The sequence below is a fragment of the Hypanus sabinus genome, chromosome 23 (assembly GCF_030144855.1).
Source record: "Hypanus sabinus isolate sHypSab1 chromosome 23, sHypSab1.hap1, whole genome shotgun sequence".
Taxonomy (NCBI): Eukaryota; Metazoa; Chordata; class Chondrichthyes; order Myliobatiformes; family Dasyatidae; genus Hypanus; species Hypanus sabinus.
The window spans coordinates 27,913,339-27,932,119 of record NC_082728.1 but is presented as its reverse complement, the minus strand read 5'-3'; the positions used below and the strand labels follow the sequence as shown (position 1 = coordinate 27,932,119).

The 18,781-nt window shown below is 39.8% G+C and overlaps 1 protein-coding gene across 15 annotated transcripts in view; it reads left to right on the top strand.

Annotated features, from left to right (window-relative positions):
* Positions 1-18,781, top strand: part of rbfox3a (RNA binding fox-1 homolog 3a) — a 653,715-nt gene that overhangs the window by 485,086 nt on the left and 149,848 nt on the right. For all 15 annotated transcript variants that reach the window (XM_059948617.1, XM_059948624.1, XM_059948625.1 and 12 more), the window contains one exon: positions 15,000-15,248. In XM_059948617.1, coding sequence (XP_059804600.1) covers positions 15,000-15,248 — 249 coding nt within the window. The remainder of the gene's footprint in view (positions 1-14,999; positions 15,249-18,781) is intronic.

The following is an 18,781-nucleotide window of genomic DNA, read 5'->3' as shown; positions in this document are numbered from 1 at the left end:
AGTTATCAAACTCTCCATAGGATTCACACCCAGAATCGTCCTCGTGAACCTCCCCCAATATCAGTTCTTAGATAAGGGGCCCAAAGCAGCTCACTATACTCCAAATGCAGTCTGATCATGCCTTACAAAGCCTCAGCATTACATATTTGCTCTTAAATATATTCTAGTCCACTAAAAATGAATGCTAACATTGCATTTACCTTCCTTGCCACTGACTCAACCTGCAAGTTAACCTTTAGGGAATTCTGCACAAGGACCCCCAAGTCCCTTTTCATGTTTGATTTCTGGATTTTCCACCTGTTCAGAAAATAGTCAATTCCTTTACTCCTTCTATCAAAGTGCGCTTGGCTACATTTATTTCCATCTGCCACTTCTTTACCCATACTCCCAATCTGTCTTAGTCCTGCAGACTCTGTGCTTCCTCAGCACTACCTGGCCCTCCACTTATCATCTGCAAACTTTGCTACAAAGACATCAATTCCATCATCCAAATTATTGACATATACTATCAAAAGAAGTTGTCCCAAAACCGATCCCTGCGGCACACTGTTAGTTACTAGCAGCCAGCCAGAACAGGCCTCCTTTATTCTGACTCTTTGCCTCCAGCCAATCAGCCAATCTTCTATCCATTCCCTGTAACACCATGGGTCCTTACCTTGTTAAGCAGCCTCATGTGTGGCACCTTGTTACAAGCCTTCGGAAAACCCAAGTAAACAATATCTACTCTCTTCTGTCTATACTGCCTGTTATTTTCTCCAAAAAAAATTACAACCGATTTGTCAGGCAAAATTTCCCCTTAGGGAAACTGTGCTGACTTTGGCATAGTTTATCATGTACCTTTAAGTAGCCCAAAACCTCATCCTTGATAGTGGACTCCAACATCTCCACAACCACTGAAGTTGGGCTAACTGGCCTATAATTTACTTTCTTCTGCCTCTAGTGCAATTTTCCAGTGCTCCGGAACCATTCCAGAATCTAGTGATTCTTGAAAGATCATTACTGATGCCTCCACAATTTCTTCAGCTACCTATTTCAGAACCCTGGGGCTTAGTCCATCTGGCCCAGGTGATTTATCTACATTCAGACCTTTCAGTTTGCCAAGCATGTTCTTCTCAGTGATAGCAACTACACTCACTTCTGCCCTCTGACAATCTCGAACTTCTGGCATATTGCAAGTGGTTTCCTCAGTGAAGACTGACACAAAAGAGTTATTAAGTTCGACTGCCATTTCTTTGTCCCCCATTGCTTCCTCTTTTTTAGGTCTGATATCCACACTCACCTCTCTTTCACTCTTTAATTGTCTGAAAAAAGTACAGGTATCCTCTTTTATATTTTTGGCTAGATTACCTTCATATTTCATCTTTTCTTAGCTTTTTAAGTTGCCTTCTGATGGTTTTTAAAGGCTTCCCAATTCTCTAACTTCCCATTAACTTTTGCTTTTATGCAATCTTTGACTCCTCTTCTCAGCCATGGTTGCCTCTTCCTCCTTGTAGAATGAATGGTTGTTTATCATACTGGATGTTAACAGTTAGATTTGTGCATTCTGTTGTGTGTTCAGGAGGAGTTACTGAGTCTGAATTGTGAGTGACATAGATGTGCACAATAAGTACATGTAAACCATGCTGGATCCCGATGTGGACTCATTGCTATTGCATTCCTTCTTTGTCAGGAAGAAATTAGTAGTGCTCAGTATTTCTCCTTCAAGTTGCTGTGAGCAGTTCTAACCAACGTATGCCAGCCAATCCGGTCTTATGCATTCTGTTCCAGCCATTTTCTATCTCCCCTTGTAATTTATATCCCACATCCTGACTACTGTTCAGAGGCCTGTGTATAACTCCCATCAGGGTCTTATTATCCTTGCAATGTCTTAACTCTACCCGCAAGGATTCTACATCTTCCAATCCTATGTCACCTCTTCCTAAGGATTTGATTTAATATTTTGCCAACAGACCTATCCTACCTCCTCTACCGGTCTTCCTATCCTTTTGATAAAATGTGTCCTTGGATGTTAAGTTCCCAGCTGTGATGCTGTTTCAGTCACAACTCAGTGATGCCCTCAATGACATACCTTCCAATCTCTAACTGTGCTCGGTTCATCTTCCTTATTCTGTATACTGTGTGCATTCAAGTATAACACGTTCAGTCCTGTATTCATCACCCTCTTTGATTTTGCCCTCATGTCCTCCCACTGACTGCAATTATGCCCTGTCATCTGTCTGACCATCCTCACAGTCTCACTGCACAATGCATTGACATGTATACCAATTGCCCCATCCTCACTCCTACCTCTCCGGTTCCCATCCTCCTGCCAGATTAGTTTAAATCCTGCCCAACAGCTCTAACAAACTCATCCACAAAGATATTGGTCCCCCTTGGATTCAGGTGAACCCATCTTTTTTTTGCTTCGGCCCTTCCTTCCCTAGAAGAGATCCCAGAAAACTGAAAGCCTGTCCCTGCACCACTTCCTCAGCCACTCATTCAGCTGTACTGTCACTCTATTCTTGCCCTGACTAGCTTATGATACTGGGAGTAATCCTGACATGACTACCTTCAAGGTCCTGCTCTTCAGCCTCTTGCCTAACTCCCATACTCGCTGCGCAGGACCTCTTCCCCCTTTCTACTTTTGTCATTGGTGCCAATGTGCACCAGAACCTCTAGCCCACCTTCACTCCTGAGAATCTTCTGCAGCTGCTCTGAGACATCCCAGACCCTAACTCACGGGAGGGGACACACCATCCTGGCATCCTTATTATGGCCACAGAGCCTCCTAACCCTCAAGTCTCCTATCACTCTCGCCCTGCCTGACTTTACCCTTCCCTGCTGAACCTCAGGGTTGGCCACAGTGCCACTGGCCTGGCTGTTGTTGTTGTACCCTAATAGGTCATTCCCGCTCCCAGTAGAATTCAACAGGATCCACTTGTTGCTGAGGGGAATGGCCACCGTGGGACCCTGTGCTGACTGCTTACTCCCCTTGATTCTGCTGCTAGTCACCCATCTCCTATCTGAAGCCAACACTCTGGTGAAAGTCTCGTCAATGAGATTTTCAGCCTCCTAGATGGTCTTGAGTGCATCCAGCTCCAGCTCCATGACATTGTTAACCAGGAACTGCAGCTGGATGCATTTCCTGCTGATGTAGTCCTCAGGGAGACTGTCAGGTACCCTGGAAATCCCACATCTCACAGGAAGAGGATTCCATGACCACCCCTCCTACACTTGTTGTACCTCTAACTTCTGAAGCTTAAGTTCCAGCCTCAGCCTGTTCCTAAATAAGCCTGTTAAGCCAAGCTCCAACAAAGGTAACTCCACTTACACCCTGCTTCTTTTTACTGGCCCCGATTGTTATGATTACAGCACACTGAGAAGTTCCAGAAAGTCCCAAGCTCTTTTTAAACCTGCCATGTAAAGTCCACAAGGAGCTGTCGCTAACGCACTCCGCGATATCCCGCCGCACAGACAAGTCTTGGCAGGTCCTGGTTGCTTTTTAAACCTGGCGCGTAAAGTCCACAAGGAACTGCTGGCAACTCTTAGGAGAGAGTTTTATCTGAGGAACTTTGAACTTTGATCCTCAGTTTCATCTGAGGATCAAAGCTCAAAGTAAATTTATTATCAAAGCCATATACTGTATGTCACTATATACAACCCTGAGATTAATTTTCTTGTGAGTATTCACAGTAGAACAAAGAAATACAATAGAATCAATGAAAAACTGCATCCAACAGGATGTATGAACAATGTGCAAAAGACAACCAACTGCAAATACAAAAATAAATAAGTATTAATAATAATAGTAAATAAATAAGCAATAAATATCAAGAGCATGAGATGAGGTGAGTCCATAGGTTGTGGGAACAGTTCAATGGATCAGCGTTGTCTATGACCCTGCCTGTGAAGTCTCCAGATTTGGAAATCTTACTCTTTTTCATTCAAAAAGTAGCAGTGGGACTATGGAGGGATGCCCGGCCACCCATTGCTGTAAGCAGGCCCACATGTCCCTGGACTTTTCCGAGAAAGCCTGTGTGCGTAGGCTTCATTTCTCTGGGGAGGAAGTGACAGAGCTGTGCCATATGCTGCAGCCTGGCCGTGAGCCGAACTCCGCACAACAGGTTCAGCAACAACAATGGCCATGAAGGTCACTTCAGCCCTTAACTTTGAGGTGTGAGGTTTGCTTCAGGCATTCCGGATGACCAACCTGTGCTGAGGATGCCTTGTGTGCCAACAGGAACCTCATGCTAATGGGTAATCAGACCTGTTAGGCTGTGAAACAAGGCCAGCTGCTGAACTACCCACATTGGATTTGCCTATGCTCCATTTTTGGCTGTTTAATACAGATGAATTCATCCACAGGATGAATTTCAGTCTTTGTAAAGGCTGCAAGATTTGTTTTCTCCTATCATGACCTTTTAGCTAGAATTAATTTTATCCTTTTTTTTATTTCTACTGGGATCTTCCAGTCCTCCTCCTCCTGCCCCACACATACTTGGATTGCTTCATTCACAAGGTTAATGCTGTAAATAATTATGGAAATGATCTGACCACAGTAAATTGCACTTAGCTGGTATGCTCCACATGTGACTAGTTTTGTACTTTTTCTGGTTATTCTGTGCTGAACTTTGACAACCTACACTCTACGCTTTAGCATTTATGTAATTTATTTTTAAATTGGAAGAGAACCATAAAACTGTTCTCAATCAGTGAAATTAAATCCACTTTGGGCACGAAATCCACTTCCCATTTAACTTTCAATTTCCTGCTGTGTAGAGAAACGAAGTCTGACCACTCGGGGAACTTTTCAGGGCATTGTCAAATATTATACATGTAAGTCATTATTGCCAAAGAATGAAAGAAATTAAGAGCATATCTGATTTCTATATTAATATTTCATTTTGTATTTTTCTCTGCAATGTCAGGATGGGAATCAGATATATTATCACTGACTTACATGATGTGAAGTTGTCATTTTGCAGCAGCACTGCAGTGCAAAGACATAAAATTACTATAAATTACAAAGATAAATAAATAATGCAATAAAGGGAATAAGTATACCTACCCTGAAGAAGTTTAAATCTTCTCTTCGACGGGAGTTCAGTGAAATCCCTCTCACTGCTGCCCCTCTGTGGTATCTGCTGCGCTCCGACTTTTCCCAGCTACCTGGCCTTCCCTAACACCTTCCAGCTAACCTCCTTCCCCTCCCCCACCTCACACCATTATATTCTGCCATCTCCACCCCTTAATTCTCAGTCCTGAAGAAGAGTCTTGGCCCGAAGTTCCATAGTTGCTGCTTGACCTGCTGAGATCCTCCAGCATTTTGTGTGTGTGCTGCATAATGATATGATGTTCTCTTGCCATTTAGAAATCTAATGGCAGAGGGAAAGATGCTGTTTTTGAATTGACGAGTGTGGGTCTTCAGGCTCCTTACTTCTTCCCCAGTGGTAGTAACATGAGAAGAGCTTATTTTCCAGATGACAAGGGTTCTTAGTGAGGGATGCTGCCTTCCTGAAGCACTGCTTCTTCAAGACTTCAATATGCCCATGATGCAGCTAGCTGAGTCAATACCCTCTACAGCTTCTTGTATCCTCCACAATAGGCTGTGATGATGCTCTTCACCTACCAAACCAGTAATGCAGATCACATTTAGACACACTCACTGTCCCCAGTGCTATAGTATCAATGTTTTATCATCCAGCACAAACTCAGTAGACTGAATGGCCTCTTTCTACCTATAATTGATCTGAAATCCAATTCCAGCTCTTAGGCATGAAGGATTTGTGATATGACCTCTTTGTCAGCAAAGTGATTAGAATGCTGGAATGGGATAATCTATTCCAAGTTCAGGATAAGTGAATTGACAGAAAGATGAGGGGTAAATAAGCAGGAAGCCAAACTGTACAGAAAGTGGTGAGCAGGCAACGTAATGAATTTCAAAGACCTACATAAATCAAAAATGGTAAATTGGAATAAAGGCAAAAAAGAACACAGTGCAACAGGGCATTCAGATTCCTACTGCAGATAAGGAGAGATCAATTTTGAACTTCTAAACTCTCATTAGTACATTAACTTCAAGGCTGCAAGATTTCTCTTCTTTCGGTAATAGTTCAGTTCAGTCAGCTTTGTTTTACAGCCATGGTGGTACACTCACCTCTGTATCAGAAGGTTGTGAATTCAAATCTCATTCTAGCACTTGAGCAGAAAATATCAGGTCTGAAGTCCTGTTTAGCACAGAGGAAATGCTGCGTTGAGAGAGGTGACGTTATTTAGTATTCCCTCGGATGAACATAAAGAACTCTCGGGTAATATAGAGAAGAAGAGTAGAACGTTATCCCTAGTTGTCACCGATATTTGGTGGATTCATAATTGGCTTAGTGATAAAAATTTCAGGAGTGATGGTTGAAGGTCAATTCTTTGGCTGGAGGTATGTGTCTGTTATTTATTATTTATGTCAATGATTTGGAAATGAATGTACATGACATGATTCGCAGATTTGCTGATGATTCTAAATTAATGGTTCTTGTTAATGTAATTTGGGTTAACAATGAATTTCAAAAAGATCTGAATTAGTTTGGGACATTCAAACCAGGGCAGGACTTCTATATAGTGAATGGCAGGGTACTGACAAGTGTTATTCAATAGAGGGACCCGGGAGTAGAAGCAGACAGTTCATTGAAAGCAACTGCACAAGTAGACAAGTTGGTGAAGAGGCTTTTAGCATGGTGGCCTACATCAGACGGCATCAAGTTCAGTGGTAGGGTCATTATGTTGCAGTTATATAAGTCATTGGTAAACAACTGTGTTTGGAGTATTGTGTTCAGGGTTGGTCAGCCTGTTGGAAGAAAGATGTTGTCAAGCTGAAGAGGGCACAGAAGAGATTTACAAGCATGCTGTCCAGACTAGAGGGCCTAAGTTATAAGGAGATGTTGGGCATGCTGAATCTTTATTCCCTGGAGTGCTGGAGAATCAGGAGTGACCTCAGAGAAATCTATAAAATCATGGGGGTATGGATAAGGTGGATAGTAATAATCTTTTCCTCAATGTTGTTGACTCTGAAGCTAGAGGGCACAGGTGCAAGATAAGAAAGGAGAGATTTAAGAGAGACCTGAGAGGTAACTTCTTTACACAGAGGGGAGTGAGTGCCTGGAATAGGCTGCCAGAGGAAAGGGTCAAGGAAATACAATTGCATCATTTAAGAGGCATTTGGATAAGTACATGGAGGGGAGGGTCATAGTGGGTTAAGAGCCAAAGTAGGCAACTAAGACAAACAGAGAGAATACTGTTGTTGCCATGGACTTCTTGGGCCAAAGGGCCTGCTTTTGTGCTGCACATGATTCGATAACTCTATCAAACCCATCACAGGAGTCAATGCAACCATATTTCAGAATTGGAGGGAACATGCAGCAGTAACTTCTTCCATAAGACATAGGAGCAGAATTAGACCATTCAGCCCATCGCAACTGCTCCACCATCTCATCATGGATGGTTCATTTCCTTCTCAACTCCATTCTCCTGTCTTCTCACCATAACCTCTCATGCCCTGACTAGTCAAGAACCTATCACCCTCTGCCTTAAATACACCCAATGACCTGGTCTCCACAGCTGCCTGTGGCAAAGAATTCCACAGCTTCACCACCCTTTCTCATGCATTTGGTGCATACAGTTGAAGACAGATTACCTGGAAGTCACCACATTACCATTTCATGATAGGTTGTTTTCCATGAGTTGTATTACAACAGTGGCCATACTTCAATGATGTTACATTACCTCTAAAGCACTTTGGATGGTCAGGAAAGAGGCAATATAACTGCAAGTCTTTATTTCCTTACAGTTTCATACTTCATTCTAAACCACAGAATGCATGTTATGTTGATTTACTCTTTAATCAACTGATTGAAAGATATTCTTGGCTAAAATGTTAAAGATCTATATGTAACAAAGCAACTTCTTTGTTTTAATTGATTTTCTTTTAGACTTACAATTTTATTCCTGTTAATAATAAATATGTTTTAATGCAAAATATGCCAAAGTTCTCCTTTGGCAGAGTACTTACCCAATCCCAGCAATTACAAATTCTTAGTGCAATACAGTGGTGGCACAATGTTCCTAAGTGCACCAGTTCCTCAGACCCATTGGGATCAGCGTCATAGGAAAGCTGAGAGGACCGTAACACTACTGAGCAAGCTCACTAACCAAAGAAAGGTTAACCATTCACTGAGAAAGAAAATGAATGAGCTAGCATACATTGCTGTAAAGACAAGAGATTCTGCAGATGCCTGAAATCCAGTATGTCCTTAGTCCTGATAAAGGGTCTCGGCCCAAAATGTCAACTCTTTCTACCTGTCCGTAGATACTGCCTGACCTGCTGAGTTCCTCCATCACTCAGTGTGTGTTACTCTAGAATACTGTACTATACTCTGTGGTATAGGAATGCACCGGGGAGTTGAATTGTTTTTATTTTAACTAGAAAATTGTTCAAAATTACAGTAAAACTATGATTTATTTGCTATAGACATAGCTGCCACATACAGAAACAAGACATTTACCATGTGTTTGTCAACACAAATTAGTTTTATGATTTTTTTAAAAGCCCTGATGAACATTGTTACATTTTTTATATTGTGAAGCAAGGAAAAATTTTAATTTTTGGACAAACATGTTTCTAAGCTGCTGATACTTCCTATGCACCTCCTTACCTTCTTAATCATATCAAAAACATTACGTTTACATATAACATTGGGATAAAACCATTAATGGCTTAATTTTGATTTATTGCATAATGGTTGTAAACAGTTCTGCATGATTTCTTTCTCAAGCCCATTTGTTTTTGCCCTTTTCTTTTTTAAGCTCCACGCCATATTGATCATATTCTGAACTCTGCTGGTCATAGCAGTAAATCTGAATAATTAAGTTAAGATGCATTAGATTAGGGCATGCAGCACTCTAATATCTCACCAGTAAATATATGCTGCTAATGATGCAAGTCTACTTGAAACACCTTTACACATGGCAACCTGAAGTGGTTTATTTTGCCTCAAGACTACTCTCCTTTTGGCTACAACTAGCTCACTGAATACTTAACATTGCCATAACGAAGTAAGACAAAGACAACTTCATGACTTTCATCATTAACAGAGATCTGTATTCATATTGGAGTGGGCACACTTGTTTAGATAATGGCGTATTTGCCTAATTCATGAGTCAAAATTGTTTGTTTACTGGTGTTCCTGGCCTTGGCAGGATTTTCTAATTTGTAACTGTACCACAGTGTAAAACAACATGGTTTGCCAATGAACATTAATTAAGGAAGGTTATTTAACAATATTCAAAAGGATGTTTATTCAGACCTGGTTTATTACAAACCACAGAACACATTCACTGTTGCCTTTGGTCAGCAAAGGTCTGTGGAATATCAACTCTTAACTAATTTGTACATTTTTTTCTTTCAGTGCATATATTAATATGATAAAAATTTACTCAATTTTCAGTCCTTTCCCAAGAATTGCTGAAAAATATCTGAGGAATGCTTTTTGCCTCTTTTGAAGTCATTGGTGCATGCCTGAAAATAGTTTCACAAACTGTGCCAGTCCTCTAGAATTTTTCCACAGTGCCGGTGTTTACATGTGTGGAGGGAGAGAGACTGTGTGCGTCTCCACCTGACCAATTCCTTCTTGAGTAGATACTGATTGAAGCATTATATTATCACTAATACTTTGTTTTTTTTCAGTTGTTGGAAATCAGAAAAATTCTCTGCATTTTCTTGAATACAGTTTTGGGGTAAAAACAGTGATTAAAACAGTTTATATTTGTAGGGCAACTTTTCTGTTGAGCAACTCATTCAAGACGCCCACCAAATTTGACACTGAAGAACATAAGGAGATCAAAATACAGCTTGTTATGTTTTGTGACTCTAAACCACAAAGCTAATCAAAATAAAAACAATGGGGAGTCAAGGATAACTTGTGTACTCTGTTTTTAACTCTAAGCAAGGCGCGTAAGTATTATGTGGAGATGTAATGATGTATGCTATTTCCATACTTTTACATAAAACTCCCAAAGCATTATGTAAACAACAAAAAATGCTTAATCAAACAATATATTTACAATTGTACTCAAATGGCACTAAAATATTAAATACATAACACTCCTCCCTGTCCCAGCATAGCTATACACTCCAGCTCAGTATAGAGTGAGTGAGTGAGTGTGTGTTTGTGCATGTATGTATATAACTATTATAAAGACACCCAGGGCATAATAAATTTAAAAGCATTTGGAAACTTAATTCAGGCCTAAAGATTTAATCTCTATGGAAGATTTCTTACTCTTGTGGGATAACGTCTTTCCTGACAAGGAAGGTCACTCTGTTTGGCAGGTGAGACTTGTGGCTTTGTAAATATTCGCAGGTTCTGGGGCCTCCTCTGTGGTGGTTGTAGGCACTGATTCTGAGACTGCTGGAAATGGCTCTGACAGCTATGGACACCTTTCTTCTCTTTTTCTTGGCTTTTCTTTCAGGATCTACTTCAATCCTTGCTTCTCTTCATGTCCTGGCCTTTTTCTCTCTATTTATCCCACTCTTGATCCCTGTCATGGTTTTACTCACAGTCCTAAATCTACTCATGCTCTTGTTCCAGCTCTTTACTTCTTCGTGTTTCTTGTGATTATCTCTGAATTTGCTAATTTCTCAAGAAATTAGGTTTTCTTCATCCATAGCTCTTATGTTCTCTTTCATTTTCATTCTTTTCTTTCCAGGATGTGCATCTTTATCTTGGGAGGGTGCACTTAGTTCTTTTATTAATCTTTCTACTACTCCCTTTACAATCTGATCTCTGCTCTTGGTTCCTCATCCACAACGTCATTTGATGTATCCTCTGTTTTCATATCTCCATTGATTCCTTTATTTCTGGCCTTCCATTCATCCATCTGGGCTTTGGTCTTTGCATCTACTTTCACAAGCGGCTTTTTGTCACTCACTTGAAGTCTGTGTGATAACTTTAATTCACAGATTTGTTTTTGATTCTTTCTACTCACACAAACTGAACGCTTTCAGCTTTCCTGAGGGTCCTTGACCTCCCGTCCAGCTTAAACTTGAGCCACATTTCATAGTGAACTGACCAATTAACATATCAGAAGCTTTCTAAGATATGTTGCTTACAAAAACTGTTATAGTCAAATCACTGCCTTCATCACTTTCATGATTCCTCTGAGCATCATGGCCCTTCCTTGGTCTATTATGCTTTCCAACCAGAGCTACAAAGGTTGGACCATAACCTGTTTTCCCTCTGCTAGGCAATGGTTCATGGTGCACTGCGTAGACACAGTTGTAGCATTATCCAGGACCTTTCTTAATTTGCTTTCAGTTGGCTCGTTTGCAGGGGATGGGGCATGCAAATGGTGGGTAAATCTCCAACCGAGTTGTCGTCGTCTCAGCCAATCATGTCACCACAATGATGGCCTTTCTGTTTTTACCACATACAAACCTAGTGTGGATTGTTGGTTGCTGTATTTTACTGTTACAAAGTGTCATTCCCACAGGAGTTATCTCTTCTTCAATATTAATTCTCAGTTAGATATCTGTAGGCTTCAGTTCTGTATCTTTGAAATGCCATTCAAATTGATTTTTTGGAATGACTGAAACAGCCAAGTCACTGTCCAATTCCAATTCCATTTATGTTTTTACTGTTCACTTTTGGTGTAAGCCATATGACTTGTCTATTGTTTACACATTGTAAATCTCAAGTCTACTCAGTCCAGTGTCACTCTAATCAAAATCAGATTTTTCATCAACTGCATGCAAATTCGCATCCTTTTAGAAGCTGCAACTTGATGATTTTGCCTTTTCTCTTCGCTATGCACTGCATTTATTTTTATTTGCCCAACATGGTCTCTGTATATGCCCTACTTTGTTGAATTTTCTGCAAGTTTCACCTTTAAACCTTCATTGGTCTGCTGTATGTGAGCCCTTGCCACAACTTTAAAACAATTAGTTTGGCCAAACCAGTTACTGTTTAGACATTGCAATTTTGTTCACACTCACTTTCATCCCTCAATACAATTGAATCATGTCTCTGCCTGCTGTTTCCATTGATACAGCCATTTCAACTGCTCTTTTAAATGTAAGTTGTGCTTTAGGTAGGAGCCATTTTTTATACTTTCTTGTAAGATTCCAGAAACTAAACAATCTCTCAGTGCAGCTTTGACCCCATTACGGAACTGTCAATGCTCAGAAATTCTCTTCAATTCAGCCACATACGTTGAAATGGACTCCTCTTCCTTTTGATTCTATTTATGAAACCTAGAGTGTGTGCAATCAACAATGGTTTCAGTTCTAAATGTTCCTACATTACTTTCACAATATCAGCAAAGCTCATTTTGGCTTGTTTGATTGGAGCAGTTAAACTGCTAAGGAAACTGTATGCCTTTAAATTCAAAGCACTGACCCAAAATTGGTAATTGTTTCTCATTGGCTATTCAATCTGATTCACAATACTGCTCAATTAGTTCAGTACACTTAAACCAGTTATCTATTGTGTAATCAAACGTGTCAATCTTTCCAATGTGGCCAGCCATTTCTGCTCTTTTCTAAATGATTATCATCACCCAGTCCTCACTGTTTATAAACCCATAAATTCTTCCATTTTCTGCCTTTTTTAATTCGAATAAATTTCTCGCCTTACAAAGTAGAAAAAAAAACCTTGCTGTGCTGCTTTGCTGCACTTGGCCATTTCTCAATGTGCTTTTTAAAACCATTCAATATCTTGCTGCCCTTCAATAGGAAGCTCGTCATTTCAGGTTGATTTTTAAAAATATCTCATCACCACTGTTAAGCTTTGTAACTACAAAACATGAAACCTAATTAAAAGGAAAACAATAAAGCTAGGAATGCAAGTCCAACTTTGTATTTTATTTTAAGCGAGGCGCAAGCATTTAATTTATGTACTTTTACTTATATCCCACAATGGATAATGTAAACAACAAAAAATGCTTAATCAAACAATGCATTTGCATTATCACTCAAATTATTAAATATTAAATCCACAATACATCAGGCCTGAAGTCTGGTTAAAGATGTGGGCCTTAAGAACTATCTTAAAGGAAAAAAGGAGAGAGAGTCAGAGAGAGAGAGATTTCAAGGCCACGTAACCTCACAATAGGAGAAATTACTAATGATGGAGTGGTTAAGGTTAAAGATGCTAAAAAGATCAGATTTTCTGGATTATATTTAGATATCTGAAGGTTACAGAAGAAAAGGTGGGGCAAAGCCGTGGAGCGATTTGGAGACATGTCTTTGATCTATTAGAGTAAGCAGATAATAGTCTCCACTCAACAGGTCATCCAAAAGGAAGAAGTATAAATAGTTTATTTTTCCCTCTCTAATGCAAGGAAATTTGATCAATGGTTTCATCCCAGTGCTGCCCAACCAAGATAAATTAACTCTTAACAGGGAAGGAATGAACCCAGAACTTTCCTGATTTGTGGGGATATTACATCCATCCTGCCAAAGAGACATAGAAGCGCTTCCTGTAACAAAGTATTTCAGGGTATTAGAAAAAAAAACTGCTGATGGAGCTGTCTGGCTAACTTTCCTGATAAGCTCCTTAAGCAAGATTCACATAATGTCGATATATATCTTGAAGATAGGAGGCACTAATAGATCCTTTTTCATAAACAATGTTAAGATAATGTTACTCAATTTGCACAGATTACTTATGGGCTTTGGTGTTGAAAAGTGTGAAGGATAAGGCTGAGAGGCAGCACTCACATCGAAGTCACCTGATAGCAGGTTCAAGCCTCTCTCCAGAGACTTGAGCACATAGTCTGATTGGCAGAACTGAAGGAACGATGCAATGACAACAGTGCTGCCTCTGTTTATACTTGGAGCTAATACTACATCAAGTCTATCCACTTGCTGTTGAGCGTGAGCACACAGAAAAGATTGAACTGAGTTGACATGGAGACATTCAGAAATATGCTAAGTAGGAGGCCACAGGAGCCAGTCAGGTCAATGGAGGGATCATGTGTAAATTAATACCATCAACGTTTTGGCTATTCTGAATACAAAGCAGGAGTTCAGACTCATTCAGAGAACTTGTTCAGTTACTTTGTATCCACAGGACCTAGCTTTCACAAGCTCTAGACCTTGGGTATTTTCTGCAGTGTCTGATGCAAGCATGCTCAGCAATAATTGATTATTGCCAGTGGACCCTGTGGTGTTTCTCAGAGGTGTCAGTATGTAATATTTGAGTCCATGCTTACTTTCGAGTGACTCAACGTCTTGCCAGCCAATGACCCTACTTTTAATGCCTGACTGTGTATGAAATAATAGCGATTTTTTAAAAAATCATTGCTCTGAGCCAAAGACTGGAAGAGCATTAAAGGAAATGAAATACTTTGGAAGGATACCTTTGTGACAACTCTGTGTGCAAGGGCCACGGTGACAAAGCAAATGCAGTGATTGGCAGTGTGATAAAACAGCTCTGCTTGAAATTGTGCGAGCTCTTGTTCTCTGTATGCGAAGAGCCTGAATGACTGATCCCTGGCAGTGGGAAGCTGAGGGCCTGTTATCAGAATATTCAGCTGGTTTTCTGATTTAACCTATCAATGCAACAGCTGGAAATGCTGACAAAACTGCAGTGCTCAATCACAGGCTATAATCAAGTATTTATCAATTAATTGATCTCTGGTATTTTCCTAAGCATTGCAGTTCCGATCTGCTGAAATGCTGTGTGTTAATGATGTGTTGTACAAAGGGTAGTGCTCCTGAGAGAACTATATACATATATTTTTGTAATTATTAAATTCCACCTATTTTCGATAATAAGAATTGTCAGGCCACAGCTACTGTGAGATCCCACAAGTATTTTTGTTCCGCTTGTCACTTGGGAAATTTATGGTTTGGAATATTACATATGTTTTTTTTCCTAATCTGCCTGCAAATGGTTATGGTGAATCATACATTCATTTATATGGAATTATACATATGAACGCTGACGGACTTTATTATTGTGTTGTTTCAGGGTAACCAAGAAGCCACAGCACCCCCAGAAGCAATGGCACAGCCCTACCCCCCAGCCCAGTACCCCACGCCGCAGAACGGAATCCCCGCTGAATATGCTCCAGCGCACCCACACCCTACTCAGGACTATACCGGACAGACCACGGTACCAGAGCACGCCATGACCATCTACACGCCCACGCAGACGCATTCCGACCAGCCGTGCACGGATGCAAACACACAGTCCTTAACGGGCACCTCCACAGTACCAGTAAGTGCACAATCCTTACACCTTTTACGTGAATGCAGCTGACAATGATTGGAAATGCGAGTGGGAAATGCAAAGACAAAACCGCTTTGTGTAGAAAATAATTGTTAATATTCTAACAAGATAACATTATTTAATGTAGTTTAGTTTAATATTCCATTTCACAATTGCAAATTGACAATTTCAAAAACATTGAGGTTAATAGTCCTCACTGACACCTGTCAAATATTGAAAGGTTGAGATGACAGACTGGATGTGAAGAAGATGTATCCTATAGTGGGGATTCAAGGACCAGAGGACACAGCCTTAGAATAGGATATACCTTTAGAACAGAGATGAGGAGGAATTTCTTTAGCCAGACGGTAGTGAACCTGTGAAATTCATTACCACAGACAACTGAAAGCCAAGTAATTTGGGTATGTTTAAAGCAGAGTTTGATAGATTCTTGATTAATAAGGCATCAAAGGTTATAGAAGAATGGGGTTGAGAGGGATAATCAATTAGCTATGATTGGATGGTGGAGTGTTCTCGATGGACTGAGTGGTGTATTTCTGCTCCTATGCCTTAAGGTCTTTTAATTATGTTACAATTAACAGACTAGTGTTTGAATGGAAAGTGCCACATGAGGAAAAATCTTTAAGAATTTAGTTTTATTTTGAAACTTAAGTAAATGTCTTACATAAAGAGAATTGGTAGGGCAGTTTTTAAACAAAACCACTTAGATTTAGACACCTGGCAGTGCCAAAAAGGCTGGAACAGTCTGAACTGCATTGCTGATTGCAATACTTTCAAAGCACATATCAAGGTAGTCCAAGGTGAGAATGATCTTGAGGCACATGACTCAGTTTTAGGATACTCTCTGTTGAAGACCACACAATAATAATGGGAAAGGCGATGAACTGTATGCCAGGCACTTCTGTTATGTTGGGATTGTGCTTCACTTTCAGGGTAAGACAAGTGGGGCTCCGACTTGCAGTCAGCCTATGCCAATACAGCCTGAGATGCACTTGGCGGTAGCTCATGCTACCAGTTGGTAAACCATCTGCATTTACCAGCGTGCTGAATGCATTCACACACTAAAAATAATCCTGCCCTTGCACATAGTCTTTGGCACCAATGACAGAGAAGTACACAACAAAATGACTGGAGTATCCTGGCACTAAGTAAAGCAGGCAGTGATCCCTTTTATGCAGCAACAATCACAGTATAGGTCGCACTGCTCCGAGTCACTGTATACTTTGTAAGGCTCTGCTTTCCACTTGTATCAATTGTAAAAGAGCAGATTATCTATTTGGAAGGAACAGTGCAACAGGAGTAATCCACTCCTCACCTTAACATAGAGTTTGATCATGGTAGACTTTTAAGATAGAGCCCCACTTACAGTGATTTAAATCTTTTTTTTGCAATTTATTTTTTATTGAAGTTTATCATCAAACAAAATATTTCCATAAGATGTATTTTAGATACTGTACATATATATCATATAATCATATTTGTCACAAATCTCCATATAATAATTATCTGTGGTATACACTCATAGAAGGGAGAGGAGAGACAGAATGATTGAAATAAGAAAACTGTGTACAAAGTAGGAGTTACAGTGATTTAAATCTTATGTTGATAAACACTTTATAATTATGAAAGCAATTCTACGTATGCTTAAATAGTTGTGGGATGTTTCAATTTTTATGATCATGTGTGGAGCAGGTAAACTTTGTTGTGATATTCGCAATCTTCAGGAGACACAAGTAGAAGTACTAAAGTCAAAGTAAATTTATTTTAAAGTCGACACACGCCACCTGAGTTTCATTTTTTTGTGGGCATACTCAATAAATCCATAATAGAATCAGCAAAAGACCGCACCAAGAAGGCATTCAACTAGGGTACAACAGACAACAAACTCTGCAAATGCTAAAAGAACAAAATAATAATAATAATAATAATAAATAAGCAATGAATATTGAGAACATGAGATAAACAGCCCTTGAAAGTGAGTCTATGGGTTGTGGGAACATTTCAGTGATTGGTCCAATGAAGCTGATTGAAGTTATCCCCTTTGGTTCAAGAGCCTGATGGTTGAGGGGTAATAACTGTTCCTAAACCTGGTGCAAATAACTGTCCTGAGACTCCTATACCTTCTTCCTGATGGCAGCGGTGAGAAGAGAGCATGTCCTGGATGGTGGGAATCCCCGATGATGGATGCTGCTTTCCTGCAACAATGTTTCATGTAAATGTGCTCAGTGGTGGGGAGGGCATACCCATGATGGTCCGGGCTTTTTGGAGGATTTTCCATTCAATGGCTTCGGTGTTTCCATACCAAGCTGTGATGCAGCCAGTCAATATACTCTCCACCAGGCACCTAAGGAAGTTTGTCAAAATTTTAGATGTCATGCTAAATCTTTGCAAACTCCGAAGGAGGTAGACAAAACACTATAGGCAAAACACAAAGGCAAAATACTTTTTTCGGCCTTTTAACAATGCTAAAGATTAATGGAAGAAGCACTGTCGACGTTTTGGGCCGAGGTCTTGGCCCGAAACCTCGACAGTGCTTCTCCCTATAGATGCTGCCTGGCCTGCTGCGTTCCACCAGCATTTCGTGTGTGTTGCTTGAATTTCCAGCTTCTGCAGATTTCCTTGTGTTAAAGATTAATGGACCCATTTATCAAATGCAACACTTTTTAGATGTTTTTTGTATTCTTTCCATCCAACAAAAGCAGGCGTCACCATACCCCGCCCAATTCAGACTCACAGCTCTGCAGATAATGTTAAATGTCCATTACATAATGCTTGCAATGCTGCAGTACCTCAGCCAACGAGAGCCAAGTGAACACTTGAAGCTACTCATTCATGAAGCTACTGTGGCTTGTTGAGGGTTTTGTGTAAACTTCAATTTGTAAGATATGTTTGGTATTTTTTTAACTACAGTAATATTAATTTAAAATGTGAATAACTATTTTACTGTTAGTTATTTCCAAAACTTTTATACAGTATTTTAGCAATTAGTTGAAAATGGGTTTGTATTAACAATAATGCCGTACTCGATAGCTAAGGAAATTCAAATGTTGTACAAATAACTGATGAGCCTGATATATATTTTTGAGGAGGAAGGTTTTATTTCCATAAATAAGAATTCTCAAAGAATAGGCTCTTTATAGTTAACAGGGTTGGGCATATTAAGGATTTGTTTCTAAAGATGCCATAACATTTAATAGGTCAAATAAAGAAGTGTTTTACAGAAATATACTCTAGCAGGTTTTTATAATGAATTGAACACTTTTTTTTGTAAAACAAAATCCTAAAATTTTGCCAATGAATAATAAATTGGCTGGAATTGAGTATAAAATGACCCTTGAGGTTACATGCCCTGAGAGCAGTTCTGCTAATACTTACAAGTTTAGACAACATTTCCAATTCTCTTGTTGGCAGCAGAAGCCTCGTTCAATACATTGTTAGTATGAAACTACAGCAATTATGGGAACTTAACAATTACAATGCAGAAGAAAGTCATTTGATCCAAGATGGCTGTGTCATCACAA